This window comes from Xenopus laevis, chromosome 4S, assembly GCF_017654675.1.
Source record: "Xenopus laevis strain J_2021 chromosome 4S, Xenopus_laevis_v10.1, whole genome shotgun sequence".
Lineage (NCBI taxonomy): Eukaryota > Metazoa > Chordata > Amphibia > Anura > Pipidae > Xenopus > Xenopus laevis.
The window spans coordinates 58,512,595-58,531,153 of record NC_054378.1 but is presented as its reverse complement, the minus strand read 5'-3'; the positions used below and the strand labels follow the sequence as shown (position 1 = coordinate 58,531,153).

Sequence of the window (18,559 nt, the reverse complement as noted above, 5' to 3'; positions counted from 1 at the left end):
TACCTTTATATCTGACGATTCAGCTCTACACGTGTGTATTGAAACCAATGATCTTTCTTGGAAAGATCTTTTCCAAGAAAGATCGTAATTGTTACGTCTATGGCCACCTTAAGGCTTTGCTAGGCATTGTGGGGTTCAACATTATGGAGTCCTTTGTTAACTGGGAGCTTCATCAGCTCTAAACTGCAGTTGTAGATACAACAAAGAATTACAAAGTGAAGCACTGCACATACATATATATGAGGAGTATTTTAAAAAATATATACATTGTTAAGATGACAATCATGCAATGCAAAATCTATTTTTATTGTGTGTTTACATTGATCATGACTGCCAGCCTTACTGATCTCTTGGCACTGCTATAAGTAAAATAGAATTTATGTACATTCTTGCTGGAGACTAAATATTTATTACTGTCATTGCTGCTTCTCTTTTGTGCATTATACATTGGACTGTGTATGGACATTGGTTGCTACAGCATTCTTCTTCTGCCTTTGTACATCAAGCTCTGCCATTATAACAGATCTACATATAACCAGTTTTGGTTAATAGGGTTATCACTCCCCATTGTCAGTGCATGCTCATGTGGTGGTCACTTTTCAGCCATATAGTAACGTTGTCTGGAACTCTCTTCTTTGACGTGTTCTGGAGCCACAAACAGAAGCAGCCTTTGAAGGAGCAGATTTAATGTATTTTCATGGGACTCAAAGGGCTTAGTTAGGAAAATAAAAGTTCTGGCAGCACAAAAACAATTCCTATGAGTCACTCTAAAATTCCTAGCTGCCTTTATGTAGTGGGGCAGTGGAATTCTATGGACAGAAAATTGTCCTCTAGCCTTTGACCTTGGGCTGGCAAAGCCAATCTGGACCTGCTGTAGATGCAGTCAAAGCCTGCGAGAAGAACAGGGTGCCATACAGAAATTACAAAAAAAGGATTAATCCATTGCACCCTGTTTTAATGTATCTGTAAAAATGTGTGTGCTTATAGCAATCTGGCCACTTTCTAAGGTAAGCGCTTATATTGGTGCTTAAATATGTGTGTTTGCAAAGGAATACTGAAAGTTTTTTCCCTGTGTCCCGCCGGGCCAGTCTGACACTGATGGAGTCCATAGGAGATGGCCTATCCGTAATTCAGAACTCTCTGGATAACGGATCCCATACCTGTAGTAATTTTGACTATACTAAGTGGTGCTTATAGCAATCTGGCCACTTTCTTAGGTGCTTATATTGGTGCTTAAATATGTGTGTTTGCAAAGGAATACTGAAAGTGCATGAGACAATGATTGTGACTGCTCAGAAAAGGTTTTTTTACACATCAGTGTGTAAAAAAAAAACGACCACATCTCAATTTATGGCAGCTCTTTTTAATGCTTAATGTGTTGAACCTATATGCCATTGGAAATAAAAAAAAAATTATTTGAAGTAAATATTCACTTATTCTTTATTTCATTTATAATATCCGTTTTCATGTCAGCCAACGCTAAATAAAAAGAATCCGTATTATGATATTATAAAGAAATCACAAGGAACAGGCCAGGTCTACCGCCACCCTGTAAAATAGTTTCATGTTAAATCCCTGGGACTTCAGTTATAATCCACTTTCTATTGCTGCTCGATGCATGGTGCCAGACCTGATGTCAGGGGAAGCCACCACATCTCAATTTGTGCCAGCTCTTTGTTTTCTGTCTATAGGTGGCCATACATGATATGGTGGGAGATGAAGTAACCAATAATAAGCCTTTGATATCTGGCGCTCCTCAACAGGGCAGGATAGAACATTTTTATTGGGTGCCAAACATCAGCAAAACGTTACGGGTCAGGGCACACGCTCAGATTCGGGGAGATTAGTCGCCCGGTGCTAACATTTGACTTTGTTATTTATATAGCGCTGACACAATTAAGGAGCGTATTACAAATCAATTTTTCTTTTTGTATTTACCGTAAACAGCTACTACATATAATGATAAATAATCTCACTTAAGATATTAACATTCCTTAAAGTGGAGTTTGAGGACTCATTAGTTGGTTGTTCATTAGAAATAATACTTGTGCGGTAGTTAGGACACACAATTTATTTAAAGTGTTTGTGTTTGAGGTTAATTATCACGTGCCCTAGTGCCTTCCCAGCACATGATGTGTTTCATTAAATTATGGATATTAAACCTACAGGCATATCCAGGTAGTAATAAGCTTCTGTTTTCTTCTGGAATATAGAACTCCAGTGCTTCATCATCATTTATTTATATAGCGCCGACAAGATACGCAGTGCTTTACCTTAGTTATAACAACAGGGAATACATGGTGCTTCAGTGGATCCACTGTGATTTTATTGTGGTGTTTGCATTATCCATAAAGGGATGGTTCACCTTCAGGTCAACTTTTAGTAGGTTATAGAATGGTGATTCAATTGATTGTCATTTTTTTATATAGTTTTTTAATTATTATTATCCTCTTCTATTTTTAGCTTTCAAATGGGGGGGTCGCTGACCCCAAAAGCCAAAAATATGATTGCTCTGTGAGGCTGTGAAGCAATTTTATTGTTACTTTTCTATTTATGCCCTCCTTCATTCATACTCCGGTCTATCTTTCAAACCACTGCCTAGGAAACAGATGGAGAGTTTCTGAACAATAGAACTCTCTAAATCACATTAAACATTTAGGGGCCGATTCACTAAGGGTCGAATATCGAGGGTTAATTAACCCTCGATATTCGACTAGGAATTAAAATCCTTCGACTTCGAATATCGAAGTCGAAGGATTTAGCGCAGATAGTTCGATCTAACGATCGAAGGATAATTCCTTCAATCGAACGATAAAACCCTTCGATTCGAAGGATTTTAATCCAACGATCGAAGGAATATCTTTCGATCATAAAAAGTTAGCCAAGCCTATGGGGACCTTCCCCATAGGCTAACATTGACTTCGGTAGCTTTTAGATGGCGAACTAGGGGGTCGAAGTTTTTTTTAAAGAGACAGTACTTCGCCTATCGAATGGTCGAATATTCCAAAGATTTTTACTTCGAATCCTTCGATTCGAAGTCGTAGTCGTAGTCGAAGGTTGAAGTAGCCCATTCAATGGTCGAAGTAGCCCAAAAAAAACTTAGAAATTCAAAGTTTTTTACCTTCGAATCCTTCACTCAAAGTTAGTGAATCGGCCCCTTATTAAAAGCTGAACATCCCCTTTAAAGGGATTGTTCACCTTTAAATCAACTTTTAGTATGATGTAAAGAGTGCTATTCTGAGACGATTTGCAATTGGCTTTCATTTTTTATCATTTGTATTTTTTTGAGTTATTTCGCTTTTTATTCAGAAGCTCTCCAGTTTGTGATTTTCAGATTTATTGCTAGGACCCAATTTACCCTAGCAACCATGCATTTATTTGAATAATAGACTGGAATAAGAATAGGTCCGATTAGAAAGAGGAGTAACAAAAAGTAGCAATAACAATACATTTGTAACCTTATAGAGCAGAGGTGGGGTCACTGACCCCCATTTAAAAGCTGGAAAGAGTCAGAAGAAGAAGGCAAATAATTCAAAAACTATAAAAAAAAAAAAAAACAATGAAGACCATTTGAAACGTTTCTTAGAATTGTCCCTTCTATAACATACTAAAAGTTAATTTAAAGGTGAACCACCCTTTTAAGGGTTTAGAATGCCGTGGAGTTCACTAGCACTAAAGAAGCCACTTGGATGAGTGGAGAAACATCAAGATTACCCAACAAGTCCAAATGTAAAGAATGAAAAGTCAAGGCCAACTAGAGTGTGTTTTCTTTTGACCAGTGCATATTACAGTTTTGAAGATGGTTTCCGTCTTAAAGTCCCAGCAATATTTCCGTAAGGAATGTCAGCAGGCATGAAGACCTGTTTTAAAAGACAAAAATATAATATGCATTAAAGGTGACTTAGTGGGCATATATAACTTTATTTTCCTGGCTACTTTAAAGGGGCAGTATACACTTATGAACAACATGAGACTATCAATTTAAAATGTTTCCTATCTATCCTTTTAAAAATACATTCTCCAGCATAGGAACTCTCCAGCATATGAACTGATGGCTGTTTGTTTACAAAATTCTACCTGCCCCTAGAGATTATGGTCAATAGTACATAGGACGATTGTCGGCATATTTGCCACCTATGAGATTTCATGCTTGTGGCCAGTAAAATGATGAATAGTAATTGCCTGGAATTTGCTGGTATATTTGCAGATCAGATGATTATCACTGGAAAACATGGTAGGATACATGTGTTGTGAAACATTGAAAAAAGTCAGTGTGCCGTTGCCCCTTCCCTCTTCCAACTGCCGCCTAAATCTTAAAGGGGAACTATCGCGAAACTGAAAATGTAATTGAAGCTTCAGCATACTGAAATAAGAAACTTTTCTAAATACAATCAATTACATATTCAGCATTGTTTCTGAAATAATCAAGTTTATCTTCACTATTCCTCTCTCAGCATCTGTTTCTCTTCATTCTGTCTTCATTCAGGATTTGGGTGTCAGACGAATGATCCAATATATCTCATAGGGGGGCTCCTTTTGCCTAGAAGATGTATCAGAGCTCATTCTATTAAAATCAACAGAAATCCTGTCTCTCTACATGCAGAATTTATGCAAAAGGCTGTTATTTTGTTAGATTTAATTTGTACTGAAATCAGTTATTTGAGTGAGCTCTAATACATCTGCTAGGAAAGTAAACCCCCCTATAAGATATATTGGATCATTCATCTGACACCCAACTGCTGGATGAAAAAAAAAATGAAGAGAAACAGTTGCTGAGAGAGGAATAGTGACTTGATTATTTCAGAAACAATGCAGAATTTTTAATTGATTGTATTTAGAAAGTTTCTTACTTTAGTATGAGGAAGCGTATATTACATTTACATTCGGGGGAAGCCAAAACAGAGCAAATGTAATAAAGGAACTTTACTTTCTAAATGACGTGAATGTCAGTGAAGTGCTTTCATGTAATGCTCATGCTGTCCCTTTCACACAGGAAAAAATGATTAAATGTTTCCATTGCACAATAAATGTAGTTTTACCTCATCCTGGTTGGTCAAGCCCATTTTGCTCATGTCGATGGTAAAATAATGTTTGTTTGGAAGGATAATTTCAATTTCTTCAATCTGCAAACAACGGAGGCCACGTTAAAATGAATGTTGAAAAAATAACATGGAAATGTTTAATTCTGGATTCAGAGTATCATGTTTAATCTCAGTTCCACCTAATGATTCTACCAGACTTCTAGCTTTAGAGTCTCTCTTTGTAGCTGGCTATTGTTTGCTACTGTTTCTCACAATGATTCCAATGACTATTTACTGTCCATATCTCTTACAGACTCATCTCAGTCCCTTCTCTCAAGCTTGCACTGTAGTTCCTGCATTTGTGGAACCCATTGACATAACCATTCCATCCTAAAGAGGAATTAGAGGCTATGAAACATTTCTTTGGAATTTATAAGTGCTGTTCATTTTTATAAAACCTTATTTTTCCCTTCTGTCATGTCCCTTTCCCATTGACCCTAGATACTATTATCTCTGTAATTACAGGCTACCGGCCGGTGGTATTTCCATAAGACGCTTGCACAGTGTATTAGTATTAGTTGTCTGTACTGTACAGGTATGGAAAAGCTTATCCAGAGGCCTTGGGATAAGGGATTTTCCTGGAATGTAAATCCTTACATTACATTTAAACCACTTTCCAGACAGTCAGGAAAGTGTGAAAAATTAGAAAGATCCCTTATCCGGAAAACCCCAAGCATTCTGCATAATAGGTCCCATACATGTAGTTATACACCTTATACATGTAGTTATAAACCTTATAAAACCCAAAATAATTTCCCCAGCTTTTTATAAATCAAGTGTTTCAGACCCTTGGCTAAAGGGGTTGTTCGTTCACCTTTGTGTTCACTTTTAAGGGGAACTCGATGGAAACATAACTTAAGCTTTTTGAAACGTTAAAATTATTTCAAGCAACATACATCAATTAAAATATATGCAGAATAGAACATCACAGTGCAATGCATTGTGGGTTATGTAGTCCCTGCATGCTGTCTGTAAGCTGTGGAGAAGTTGTTACAATTTGTAACATCAGTGTTTAGTCCCTCCTTCCCTGCCAGGATTTCAAATGATGCAGAAAGAGAAGAACTGTTAACCAGCTGGATATCGGCATAGAAAATGGCATTTGTTCATACTTTTTGAAGCTACAGGTAACTGTGATGGGTATATTAGGGGTTTCTGTGTTATGTGGGCCTCTTTATCAAATTTGGGTTTGGAAGCCGGAGTTCCCCTTTAAGCATTATGTAGAGAGTGAAATTCTGACATCATTTGCAATTGGTTTTCATTGACATCAAATTTGCAATTTCAGCAATTTGGTTTCTAACGTCCAAATGACCCTAGCAACCATATATTGGAATAAGAGACTGGAATATGAATAGGAGAGGCCTGAATAGAGAGATGAGTAATGTGAAAATAATTAAAAACATGTAAACATAATATATAATGAAGATCAATTGCAAAGTTGCTTAGAATTGGCCATTTTATAACATAAATATATAACGTTTTCTTAAAGGTGAACCACCCCTTCAAATCTGTTGCCTTTCTGACCACTTTTTGCTAGTTCAGCATTCCAAAAATGACCCAAAAGTGCAGTTTTCCTGATCGTACAATGTTTTTTAGGCCTACTCCCCAACGTTGATTGTAACAAAGCAATCTGTGTAATTTTCACTGTCTTACGAAGCAGCTTGTTTTATGTTGGTTTAGCCTCGGACTTGTTAACTGAGTCAGCTATCCGAAACAGAACTCACATTCATCAATATGTTACATAGACGACTATGTTACTTTAGAGTCTATAAAGCAGACGATACCTCAGGAATTTTCTGTAGGCTCAGCACCTGGATGTCATAGAGGGTCTTCTGCACAGATGGAGAATATTCTCCTTTGTCATAAGGACCAGCAAATGTATCAAGTATGGTTTCCACTATAGTTTTCCTTAAAGCAAGAATGACATCTTTAGACTTCTCTACTGATCACTAATATCAGAGTTATGGCTTAGGTAAATACTTTCTGGATCAATCTTTATACCACAAAAGAAATAAAAAGTGGCTCAGTGCAGCTTAGTACAGAACATGCAATAACTGGGAATTCTGGATTTCATAATGGAATACAAGATGTAATTGAATAGCAGCCAGCTCTCCTGCTGTATTCCTAAGTATTTAATATGCAAATCTGGTCATGGATTCTGTCTTGTCAATATTCTAAATAAAATTCAAACACCATAGTAGAGCAGCCTTGATTTTGGCTCAGCGAGTTCTATAACATTGCTGTAATACATGGACACTTACCAAACTGCATCGTAATCAACTGCTTTATTGGTGCCGTATTTCCATTTGCAGTTGACAATGGTTGAAAAGCAACGATCTTTCACTTCAGGAAGTGTAGTAAAACGGTCTTTTGTGAAACCTTCGAATCCAGATTGCGTGGTTTTCAGAATTCTTAGTTCTTTGATGCCAGAGTAAATGACCGGTTGACCTGTTCCCGACAAAAGCAAAATTTACTATACAATGTAAACTTAAAGACATGAGCAGTTAACCGTAAAGAACTTTGAATTTTTTTTATTCTGGAAAAAATGTAATCACCTGCATCTTTTGAGAATAAGAAAACTCTGCCTATCCATTCCCCATTGCTTTTCCTTTTATGGGTTTTAGAGGTATTTGAGATAAATATTTTCGAAGTCTAAACATCTTTCAAAATGGAAAGCACTAGGGGCTGTGAGTGCCTGCAGTACTCCCTGATGTTGGCCCTGTTGATTACTTATCCAATAAAAATACGATGCAGAAGGTCATATGTTGCTGTGTTGGGAGAACACTAAAGAGTCACTATACCTACACAAACATTCCAATGGATGAAGGAAGATACAGGTGAAATCTTTGTGGGAAAAGTGTACAGGTCATCCCTGTGCCTTTGGATACAAAGGCTTAAGTTAAAAGGATCTTTGTAGGGCACACATTGACCAGCACAGAAGGAAAATTCTAGCCTAATTCATTTCAATTGATTTTCCTTTGTAATCATGGATTATGAATGCATTTCTTTCTATGAACCTACAGTTAGTTTTACATTTAAGACTCAATCATTCATGCTTTATACTGCAGACACTTAGGGGCAAATTCATCAAGGGTCGAATATCGAGGGTTAATTAACCCTCGATATTCGTCTGGGAATGAAAATCCTTCGACTTCGAATATCGAAGTCGAAGGATTTTGCGCAAATACTTCGATCAAACGATTAAATCCTTCGAAGGATTTTAATCCAACGATCTAAGGATTATCCTTCGACCAAAAAAACTTAGCCAAGCTTATGGAGACCTTCCCCATAGGCTAACATTGGGTTCGGTAGCTTTTAGGTGGTGAACTAGGGGGTCGAAGTTTTTTCTTAAAGAGACAGTACTTCGACTATCGAATGGTCGAAAAGTCGAACGATTTTTAGTTTGAATCCTTCGATTCTAAGTTGCAGTCGAAGGTCGAAGTAGCCCATTCGATGGTCGAAGTAGCCAAAAAAAACACTACACACAAGTATTTTTTCTTCTATTCCTTCACTCGAAGTTAATGAATTGGCCCCTTAATAAGGATAAGAACACACACAAATAACTAAAGCTAGTAAAACTGTTTAATACACTGTTTTAATTGTTAAATCATCCTTACTATGACTTTGGAAGTCCACAAACCTAGCTCCTGTGTTAAGGATGGGGCCATTTCTTACCTCCCTGTTTTTGATGCAGCTCACAGAAGTGAACCCCTTCAGGTGAATAAATAAATGCATGCACATGGCTCATTCCATTCTGGAACACAAGAAAGACGTGTTGTTTTCTGCATTGTATTCGTCCAATTGCCATGTTATTCAAAAAAGCAATACATTTTTTAATTAACAGGACTCTTTCTTACCTTTTCCATATGCCTCCATGGGGCTTCCTCAATAAAAACTTTCACATTAGTAACATGGTTAAAGGAGGTGAGAAAATGTCTTGATATCTCCATGGAAAATTCTTCTATTGTTTTAATCTATGAATCGATATACATATAATATATATAAGATCATGCAATTTCAAATATAGCAGATTATTTATACATGGCAGCATTTACAAAAAGTATTTGTAAATGTAATTGCAATTGAAAGTAGTTTGTTTATGCCTTCCCGCCCCCCAATAGCATCTATATTTGCTATTTATTAAGCACCGTCCCCCCTCCGTGCCTGCTGCGTTCTGCACTAGAATGCACCAATTCCACTATTTTGGGTGCGCCAATTCCCAATTCCTTTATGAAAGATTTGTTCGAATACCGAACCGAATCCTAATTTGCATATCCAAATCCTGGTTCGGCCAAGCACAAGGATTTGGCTGAATCCGTATCCTGCTGAAAAAGGCCGAATCTTGAACCGAATCCTGGATTAGTGCATCTCTAGTCAGGAGCCCTTTGGCAGGCAGTAAGGACAGGGCCCTGATCTGGGGGCAGATTCACTAAGCGCCGAATAGGCACTAGCGTCCGCTTCGCTCACATCGCAACACTTTGCCAAGTGCAAATTCGCCAGGACAACGCTAATTTACTAAAATCCAAAGTTGAGTCCAGTGCTCCGAACACTGGCGAAGTTGCGATAGCGTTACTGCACCAAGTGAAGTGAATTTGCGCTAGTGTTGGCTAATTTGCATACTGCGGGAAGTTAAATCTCAATGGACGTATATGTTGTAGCAAATACATTACACTACACAAGCCCAGGGAACCTCAATAAAATAAAATAAAGTTGTTATATTGCCCTACACATGAGCCCAGTTTATAGTTTATGTGCCATATGTTTTCACCCTGAAAAACTGAAAAGTCGCCAGCGTTTTTTGGGACTTTTTTCAACTTTTTTTGAGGAAGTCCTATCTACCCTATTGCACTTCGGGTATGAAGTGGCGAAGGCAAGTCTGGCGCAAGAGGTAACCATCAGTAAAATCCACAACTTAGTGAATTTGCGTAGTTACGTCCATTCGCCAGAGCGCAACTTTGCCAGACATAAGGGAGTGAATTACCGCTGGAGTCTACCTCCTTAGGCCAGCGACCGTTAGTAAATCGGTGAAGTAACGAAATAACGTCACGCTGGAGAATTTTCGCTAACTTTGTTCACTTCACCCTTTAGTAAATCTGCCCCATAGACTTCACCTCCTGCACCTCTGAATGTTGTACAAGATAGGTAGGTGGGGTGCCTATGTGCCTTCCATTTTGAATGGAGCACAGTCTGATATAAGCAGTGGATATTCAAGGCATATTCCACATGTCTTTGCACTTGGAAGCAGAGCAATGAGGCTACTTGAACAATGCCTCACACACTTTGCACACTTGTATATCAGCCCTCAGTTAAGTGGCTTTCCCCTTTAACCTCTACATTTAAATTCATTCTTTTATTTCTCAAAAGCAGAGTAGAAGTATTGTAAATATTTACCCCTTTGAGTTTTGTCAAGGCATAGATGGTATTTTTAATTGTATCTGTAGGAATGATGTCAGAATTATCTCCCTCTAAATAATCCCTCTTGGACTTTAAGGTAAGTTGAACAGAGGCTTCTATTTCTTTAATAAAATGTTGCTTTCCACTCCTCTTGATCTGAAGGACTTTAACTGCATTTTTGCCATAGCCTGTGTGAGCAAATTCAACATCTGAATCCTAGAAACAAAACGAATTGTATGTTAAAGCATAGATTCATTTACAGTCATATTCAATACCCACAATGTCAAAATACTAACCAATTGACACTTTATGCACTTTTTTTTAATTCACATCACAACACTAGGGCCGGACCAAGCCGACCGTCACCCAACCTGGCCGTCAACCCTCCCCCCCCCCGTGGTGACAGAGAAGGGGAGAGCGACAGACGGGGAGAGCGACAGACGGGGAGGGCAGGAGAGGGGTGCAAACACAAGGCAGAAACCCCTTTAAATTGTTCAGTATAAAAATAAATACTGGGTAGATAGGCTGTGCAAAATAAAAAATGTTTCTAATATAGTTAGTTAGGCAAAAATGTAATGTATAAAGGCTGAAGTGACTGGATGTCTAACATAATAGCCAGAACACTACTTCCTGCTTTTTAGCTTTCTTGGTTTCCACTGATTGGTTAACAGGCAGTAATCAATCAATGACTTGAGGGGGGGCACATGGGTCATATCTGTTGCTTTTGAATCTGAGCTGCATGCGGAGGATCAATTGCAAACTCACTGAACAGTTATGTCCCACGTGGTCCCCCTTCAAGTCGCTGACTAACTCAGAGTTAGAGAGCTAAAAAGCAGGAAGTAGTACAGAATTTGTAGGAAAGGTACCGGTACATCTGTTAAAATGCGTTTGTATCCAAAACTTCTACCTCAATTAGAACTTTTCTTGAGAACCCCCTGAAGGTGCAGACTAATAGAGTTTGCATTCTAGTTGGGGAAACAAAAGTATTGTGTCCCTCAACATGGCTGCCCACACTGGAAGCATCCTAGCTATTGAGTGGAGTTTTCTTGATAAAATACTTTTGTTTCCCCCGAGCAGAGTGGAGGCTCAATTAGCCTGCACATGCAGCAGGGAAAACAATGTTTGTATTATAGTTGCCCTTAAACAAAATCGTAAAATGAACAAATTGTTTTTGTATCTTTTATATAGCATTCCCTAAAAGGGATACTGTCATAGATAAATTCTTTTTTTCAAAGCACATCAGTTAATAGTGCTGCTCCAGCAGAATTCTGCACTGAAATCTGTTTCTCAAAAGGGCAAACAGATTTTTTTTTATATCTAATTTTGAAATCTGACATGGGGCTAGACATATTGTCAGTTTCCCAGCTGCTCCAAGTCATGTGACTTGTGCTCTGATAAACTTCAGTCACTCTTTACTGCTGCACTGTAAGTTGGAGTGATATCATCCTCTCCCTCCCACCCCCCACACCGGGCATGACCAAAATACATGGAACAGAGTACTTATCTCATCCCTGCACTTAGGGCACACATCCGATACAGTGTTGTATATTTTTGCTAATCTATACGGAGTCAGGTACACTCTGTTTAAAAACTTTACTTGGATGTATCTATCCCTCAGCGAGATGGAAATATTTGGAACCATTTTGAGAGCCTCAGACCACTTCTCATTATCCAACTCAGGAATGTCTCTCTGCCATTTAGTCTTAGATTTTTCCAGGGGTGAAGGGCCTGGAATTCAACTACCCTTATGGGTCTAGCAGGAAATTGCATGTTAAAGGCATGCCGCAACTGCAGATACCTGAAAAACATATTGTAGGGAGGATGCATCTCCTGTCTCAGTAAATCATAGGTTTTACATTCACCACCATTGACAATATCTCTTAAGGTTTTCACTCCCAACTGAGCCCATCTAGCTATATCCTGTATCTCATGAAAGTGGGAGAGATGGTTATTGCCCCATAGTGGAGTCCTAGGAGACCAAACTTCAGATGGGCCCTGTACCACCTTCAGGGCTTTCTGGAAAGCATGTATTACAGTGACCATAGAGTGTGTGGTGGTATTGTAAGAAGAGGCACCTCGGTATGGAAGTTTGGATAGGGCTTCCAAGGAGCCAACTATGGCAGCTTCTAGTATAACGGCCAGATTATTCATGTCAGGGACCATCCACCAATGGGCATAGACTAGCTGTGCTGCAAGAAAATAATCTTTGAGGTTAGGTAAAGCTAATCCTCCACTAGACAAAGAAGCTTGCAATATTTTCATGTTTAAGGGTGGATGACTTCCAGCCCATAGAAAGCCCCTAATTATTTTATCCACCCCTGTAAACGAAGATGCCCTCGGAGTGATAGGGGAATTGTGTAATGCATACAGAAATTTAGGGAGAAAAATCATTTTAAATATATTAATTCTACCTGGGAGGGAAAGGGGCAGGTCCCGTCAAACACCAACTCTGTTAGTTAATGTCTGCACTATCGGATATAAGTTCAATTGTTCATATCTACCAAGCTCTTTGTGTATTATTACACCTAAGTATTTAAATGAGGACACCACCTGGAGACGTGATATATGGTCAGAGGTGCCTGGGGGCAGAGGGTCTATTGGGAAGATGACCGATTTAGAATGGTTGATTTTAAGACCAGAGTATCGACCAAAGTCAGACATTACTATAAGGAGACTTTCCAGAGCCTGGTGTGGATTTGCCAAGTACAACAACATATCATCCGCATATAGCGATATTTTTTCAATAACATTCCCTAGACTTAACCAACTAAACCAACTAAACCAACTAAATTGGTTAGAGGGACGGAAGACTTAAATTATGAGGGTAGACTGTCAAGGTTGGGGTTGTTTTCTCTGGAAAAAAGGCGCTTGCGAGGGGACATGATTACACTTTACAAGTACATTAGAGGACATTATAGACAAATGGCAGGGGACCTTTTTACCCATAAAGTGGATCACCGTACCAGAGGCCACCCCTTTAGACTAGAAGAAAAGAACTTTCATTTGAAGCAACGTAGAGGGTTCTTCACAGTCAGGACAGTGAGGTTGTGGAATGCACTGCCGGGTGATGTTGTGATTGCTGATTCAGTTAATGCCTTTAAGAATGGCTTGGATGATTTTTTGGACAGACATAATATTAAAGGCTATTGTGATACTAAACTCTATAGTTAATATATGTATGGGTATATAGAATTTTAATTAAAAGTAGGGAGGGGTGTGTGTATGGATGCTGGGTTTTCATTTGGAGGGGTTGAACTTGATGGACTTTGTCTTTTTTCAACCCAATTTAACTATGTAACTATGTAACTATGTAACCCCTGTATCTCCTCATTCGCCCGCACATGTATAGCCAATGGTTCAATAGCCAAAGCGAAGAGCATTGGGGAAAGTGGACAGCCTTGGCGTGTGCCTCTTTCTAGAGACACACTCTCAGTTAACCTCCCATTCACTATAATCTTCGCTCGAGGACGAGCGTAAAGCAGCTGTACCCACTTCCTAAATTTAGGGCCGAATTTATACCGTGCTAAAACTTCCCAAAGGAACTGCCATTGAACTGTGTCAAAGGCTTTTGCCGTATCTAACGATACCACTATTCTAGAACCTGAGTTATCATGTTGAGTGGATATGTTGGTATATAAATGCCTAATATTAATGTCTGTGGCCTTAGAGGGCATGAAGCCTGTTTGGTCCGGATGAATCAGCTCCGATATCACCAATTTAAGTCTATTAGCAAGAATTTTAGCAAAGATTTTAACATCTGAGTTTAGTAGGGAAATTGGACGATAAGACTCACAACGATCAGGCGGCTTGCCTGTATTTAGAATTAACGCGACATATGCATCATAGCAAGAATCAGGTAACGTATCTATTGCAATAGACCCATTAAACAACTCTACTAGTCTAGGAGCTAAAAATTCTAATTATTTCTTATACCATTCTATGGGAATCCCATCAGGTCCGGGTGTTTTCCCCGGGGGACAAGCATTAATTGCATCTTTAACTTCGTCGACTGTAATATCATTTTCAAGCATTGTTACTGAGTCTTGAGACACTGCTGGAAAGTCAATGTTATTTAAATATTCAGTGAGACCTTCCGTTGCAGCATCTCCAGGTATCCGGTATGTCTACTGGAAGTACTGCCTAAAATGTTCCACCATCTGGGTTGGGTCTGTAACAGCATTATTACCATCCGTGACGTATGTATTATAGTTCTGGGCACATCACCCCGAGCTAGCAGTGCCAAAAGTTTACCATTTTTGTCCCCTTTGTCATACCAGGCGGCAGCCCTATAAAGTTCACGCTGTGTGTATTTCTCCGTTAGGAACAAATCAATGTCTCTTTGCGCTATCTGCATGGCCTGCCTAGTTTCATCAGATTGTGTTTGCACTAGGTCCGCCTCTGCTTTAGCAAGCACATTTCACGCGAGAGATAGAGCCTGCTCATTCTCCCTCCGGGTTGCTTTGATCAAGGAGATATAAGTACCTCTGACAAAGGCCTTCCCTGCATCCCATACTATATAGTGAGCTGAGGTGCCCTGGTTTACTTCCCAGTATAATGTTAACTGAGGAGTAAATTGCTCATCCACTTTGGGGTTATTTACCCATTTAGGAGGAAGCCTCCATTGACCTACAGGCGTGTAGGGGGACCTGCCTATTGACAGTACTAGGTGGGCATGGTCCGAGCACATCCTGGTGAAGTACTCTATGTTATCCACATGAGTCAATATATCTCTTAAACCCAGACACAGTTCAATACGAAACATTGCAGCTGAAGCCACAGAGTAGCAAGAATATTGTATAGTCAGAGGGTGCCTCCACCTCCAAATATCTATCAGCCCAGTGGCCTCCACCCAATTCGAGAAGATTTTAGTGTCATGTGCAGAAGGGTGCAACCTATCCATTGCTGGGTCTATTAATGATATCCATTTTTAAATACCACTCCAAGCAGCAGGAAAAAAAACAGAAGATAAATAAACAACCCAAAACCTTGTGATTTCTGTGGTGTCAGAATTTGGGCACTGGCTATTGTGCATGTTGTTATCAGTTTCATCCATCGACTTGGTTACAAAAATACAAATACAAACGCATCACTTCCAGCAATAAGAAATATGTTTTAACCATACCATACAGTGTGTATACACATTTTACCTTATCAGATACTGATAAATTAAATTGCTGACTGATAATATGTAATTTGGAATGTGCCACAGGCACAGTTGCTGTAAAACTCAGGTCTGGCAGGCCAAGAAAAATACAGGAGCGACATATGTGGAGGATTGTGAGAATGGTTACAGACAACCCAATGATCACCTCCAAAGACCTGCAAGAACATCTTGCTGCAGATGGTGTATCTGTACATCGTTCTACAATTCAGCACAATTTGCAGAAAGAACATCTGTATGGCAGGGTGATGAGAAAGAAGCCTTTTCTTCACTCACGCCACAAACAGAGTTGCTTGTTGTATGCAAAAGCTCATTTAGACAAGCCACAGTCATTTTGGAACAAAGTGCTTTGGACTGATGATACAAAAATTTAGTTATTTGGTCATAACAAAAAGCATTTTGCATGGCGGAAGAAGAACACTGCATTCGAAGAAATGTCTCTTTAAAAATTTGACCATTTGCCATCTAAAACCTGCCGAATTGCTGTTTTAGCCTATGGGGGACCTCTTAGAGCCTATTTGGAGTCAATTGGTGGACTTTGAAAAATCAAAGTTTTTTTGGTAAAAACTTTGAATTGAATTCAATCGAATGCGCTATTCCTTCAATTCGTACGATACGAATTTGGCCGAATACGGACCTATTCGACCGAAAAAAACCTGTGACTTAATTTTGGTTGGTCTTTTTGAATTTGAATTTAGACGTTTTTTCAGTTCGAAATTCGACCCTTGATAAATATGCCCCTAAGAGATAATGCCTCTGCCATAATTGAAACCAAGCCCCAGAGCTATAAGGCATATAACATTATACGGTGGTAACTTTTTCAAGAATTATCATTATGTGGTCAAAACATTTATGAAATATATAAGATTTATATGCTATGAAGCCTATACAGGGGCATGTAAAGATGTACCTATTTTAATGCTGCTGAAAGATATTTAGTTATTGCAGCTGCCTACAATGATCCCTTGTTTTATGCAATGACTTTTATATATAATAAACGGTTCATAAACACTATGAACTGATTCAGTATATAATTAAAAGAATCAAATAAACAATAAACTCTCTGGGTCTCATTTATTAATGGAGGTTAATAAAGCATTAGTAGGAGGGACACTTGGGCTGCCAGGGAGTTTTCCTGGTTGACTAGGGACAATACAAACTGTTGATTTACAAAGTTATTTACAAGACTGTCTAGAGATGACTCCTTTATCTAAATATTCGTACTTTTTGCAGAAAAAAAAGTGAAATTAGAAGTAACATGAGAAGATTTTTGTGCACAAGAAAACAGAGGAAAAAAAACCCCAATAGCTCCCAGATATTAAGATATTTTTCCTGGCAGTTTTGACATTTGCCAACCTACCTTTGATAGACGTCCATGGTACTGCGCCATTCTTCCTGAGACTGTGCAACGGCAGTGTAAAAGCTAATGGCTGTCAGCAATTGCAAACCTAACTTGGCAAGGCTTTCTGTACTGTACTGGAGGATTCAGCCAATCAGATTGTATTTGCTTGCTTGACAGTGATAGCGATGGTCAAATAGTAAAAGAATCTGACATTTTATTTGTGGTCAGTTACCTTTTAACTTTTGGAAGCCTTTGAGTAATTTTTGACAGCATGCACAAATATTAACTGCACTAAAATTGTAAATTGTCTTCTGGGAACAAATGGAAGTGTAAATTTATATTTTTTTGGTGACATACTGGGGCATTTATCAAGATATAAAAAAGTGCAAATGTATTTTCTATATATATATATACACACACACATGGCCTTGGTGCTTATAAAAAGCATTGGTATAAGTCCATAGTACAGCACTCAACAGTCTTGATAAAGGTAGTACCTAGTAACCCACTACTTTTTGCATATTAAGGGGGCACCATGAGATGATTAGTGTGCATCCCTCTATAACAGGGGTGCCCAAAAGGTAGATCGGGATCTACCAGTAGACCTTTAGCTGGTGATCTCACGTAGAAACAGCTTGACTCAATCACCCTCCTGTTTTATTCTTTTCATTCAGATATTTACGCTGTTAAAGCTACTGTACATAAGAAATAGTTGTTTTGAAATATATTAATGTAATTTCTATCATAAATCAATATAACATTTCAGTAATATTTTCCATGGAACATAATGCTAACAGTGATATTATGGATGTAGATCATAATGGGACAACATCACCAAGGGGCCCATTTACTTCGTTTGAGTGAAGGAATAGAATAGAAAAAACGAATGTTTTTTTTGGCTACTTCGACCATTGAATTGGCTACTTCGACCTTCGAATCGAACGATTCGAACTAAAAATCGTTCGACTATTCGATAGTCGAAGTACTGTCTCTTTAAAAAAAACTTCGACCCCCTACTTCGCCACGTAAAACCTACTGAAGTGCAATGTTAGCCTAAGGTCCCCATAGGCTTTGTAATGTTTTTTTAGGTCGAAAAAATATTGTTCGATCGATGGATCAAAATCCTTTGAATCGAACGATTTGAAGGATTTAATCGTTCGATCGAACTATATGCGGTAAATCCTTCAATATTCGAAGTCGAAGGATTTACTTTCGGCAGTCGAATATCGAGGGTTAATTAACCCTCGATATTCGACCCTATGTAAATCTTCCCCCAAAAGTAGACCTCGCATTACTGTATGGGCACTCCTGCTCTATAAGTTACAAAACACATGTTCTGATGACCAAAAGCCCCATTTGATAAGGATATGATTCACATTTTTAGGAAGTGCGCTCCATTTACCAAACAATGAAAAACCGGTGAAATAAAGAACAAGACAAAAGTAACACACACAAAGGGTCTTGGACAGAATCAAAAATGCATTGCAAGGTCATAGAAAATTTCAACATTTTGGTCTCCAAATTGTGACCTTCATCAGCAGAACACAAAAGGAAAAGCAAACTTTATTAGGGGGTCAAGTATGC

General features: G+C 38.7%; 1 protein-coding gene and 1 long non-coding RNA gene across 2 annotated transcripts; one reads left to right on the top strand and one right to left on the bottom strand.

The window, feature by feature from the left end:
- Positions 1 to 42: 42 nt before the first annotated feature.
- LOC121393292 lies at positions 43 to 1,426 on the top strand. Its single transcript, XR_005960953.1, has 2 exons — positions 43 to 1,007; positions 1,218 to 1,426. It is a non-coding gene; the product is annotated as an uncharacterized LOC121393292 (long non-coding RNA).
- A 2,323-nt stretch (positions 1,427 to 3,749) lies between these two features.
- LOC108714977 (uricase) lies at positions 3,750 to 17,136 on the bottom strand. Its single transcript, XM_041561281.1, has 8 exons — positions 16,994 to 17,136; positions 10,470 to 10,688; positions 8,936 to 9,052; positions 8,754 to 8,832; positions 7,340 to 7,526; positions 6,863 to 6,986; positions 5,040 to 5,123; positions 3,750 to 3,860 (listed from the first exon to the last, which is right to left on the bottom strand). The coding sequence occupies exons 1-8, from the start codon at positions 17,021 to 17,023 to the stop codon at positions 3,786 to 3,788; spliced, it is 915 nt and encodes a 304-aa protein (XP_041417215.1). The 5' UTR covers positions 17,024 to 17,136; the 3' UTR covers positions 3,750 to 3,785.
- Between the last annotated feature and the right edge of the window lie 1,423 nt (positions 17,137 to 18,559).

Coding starts and splice junctions, on each gene's coding strand:
- LOC108714977 (XM_041561281.1), bottom strand. CDS start 17,023: ATGGCGCAGTACCATGGACGTCTATCAAAG. Junction 5,124..6,862: donor GCCTACAGAAAATTCCTGAG/GTATCGTCTGCT, acceptor CGTTGTTTGCAG/ATTGAAGAAATTGAAATTAT. Junction 3,861..5,039: donor GCTTGACCAACCAGGATGAG/GTAAAACTACAT, acceptor CTTTTAAAACAG/GTCTTCATGCCTGCTGACAT.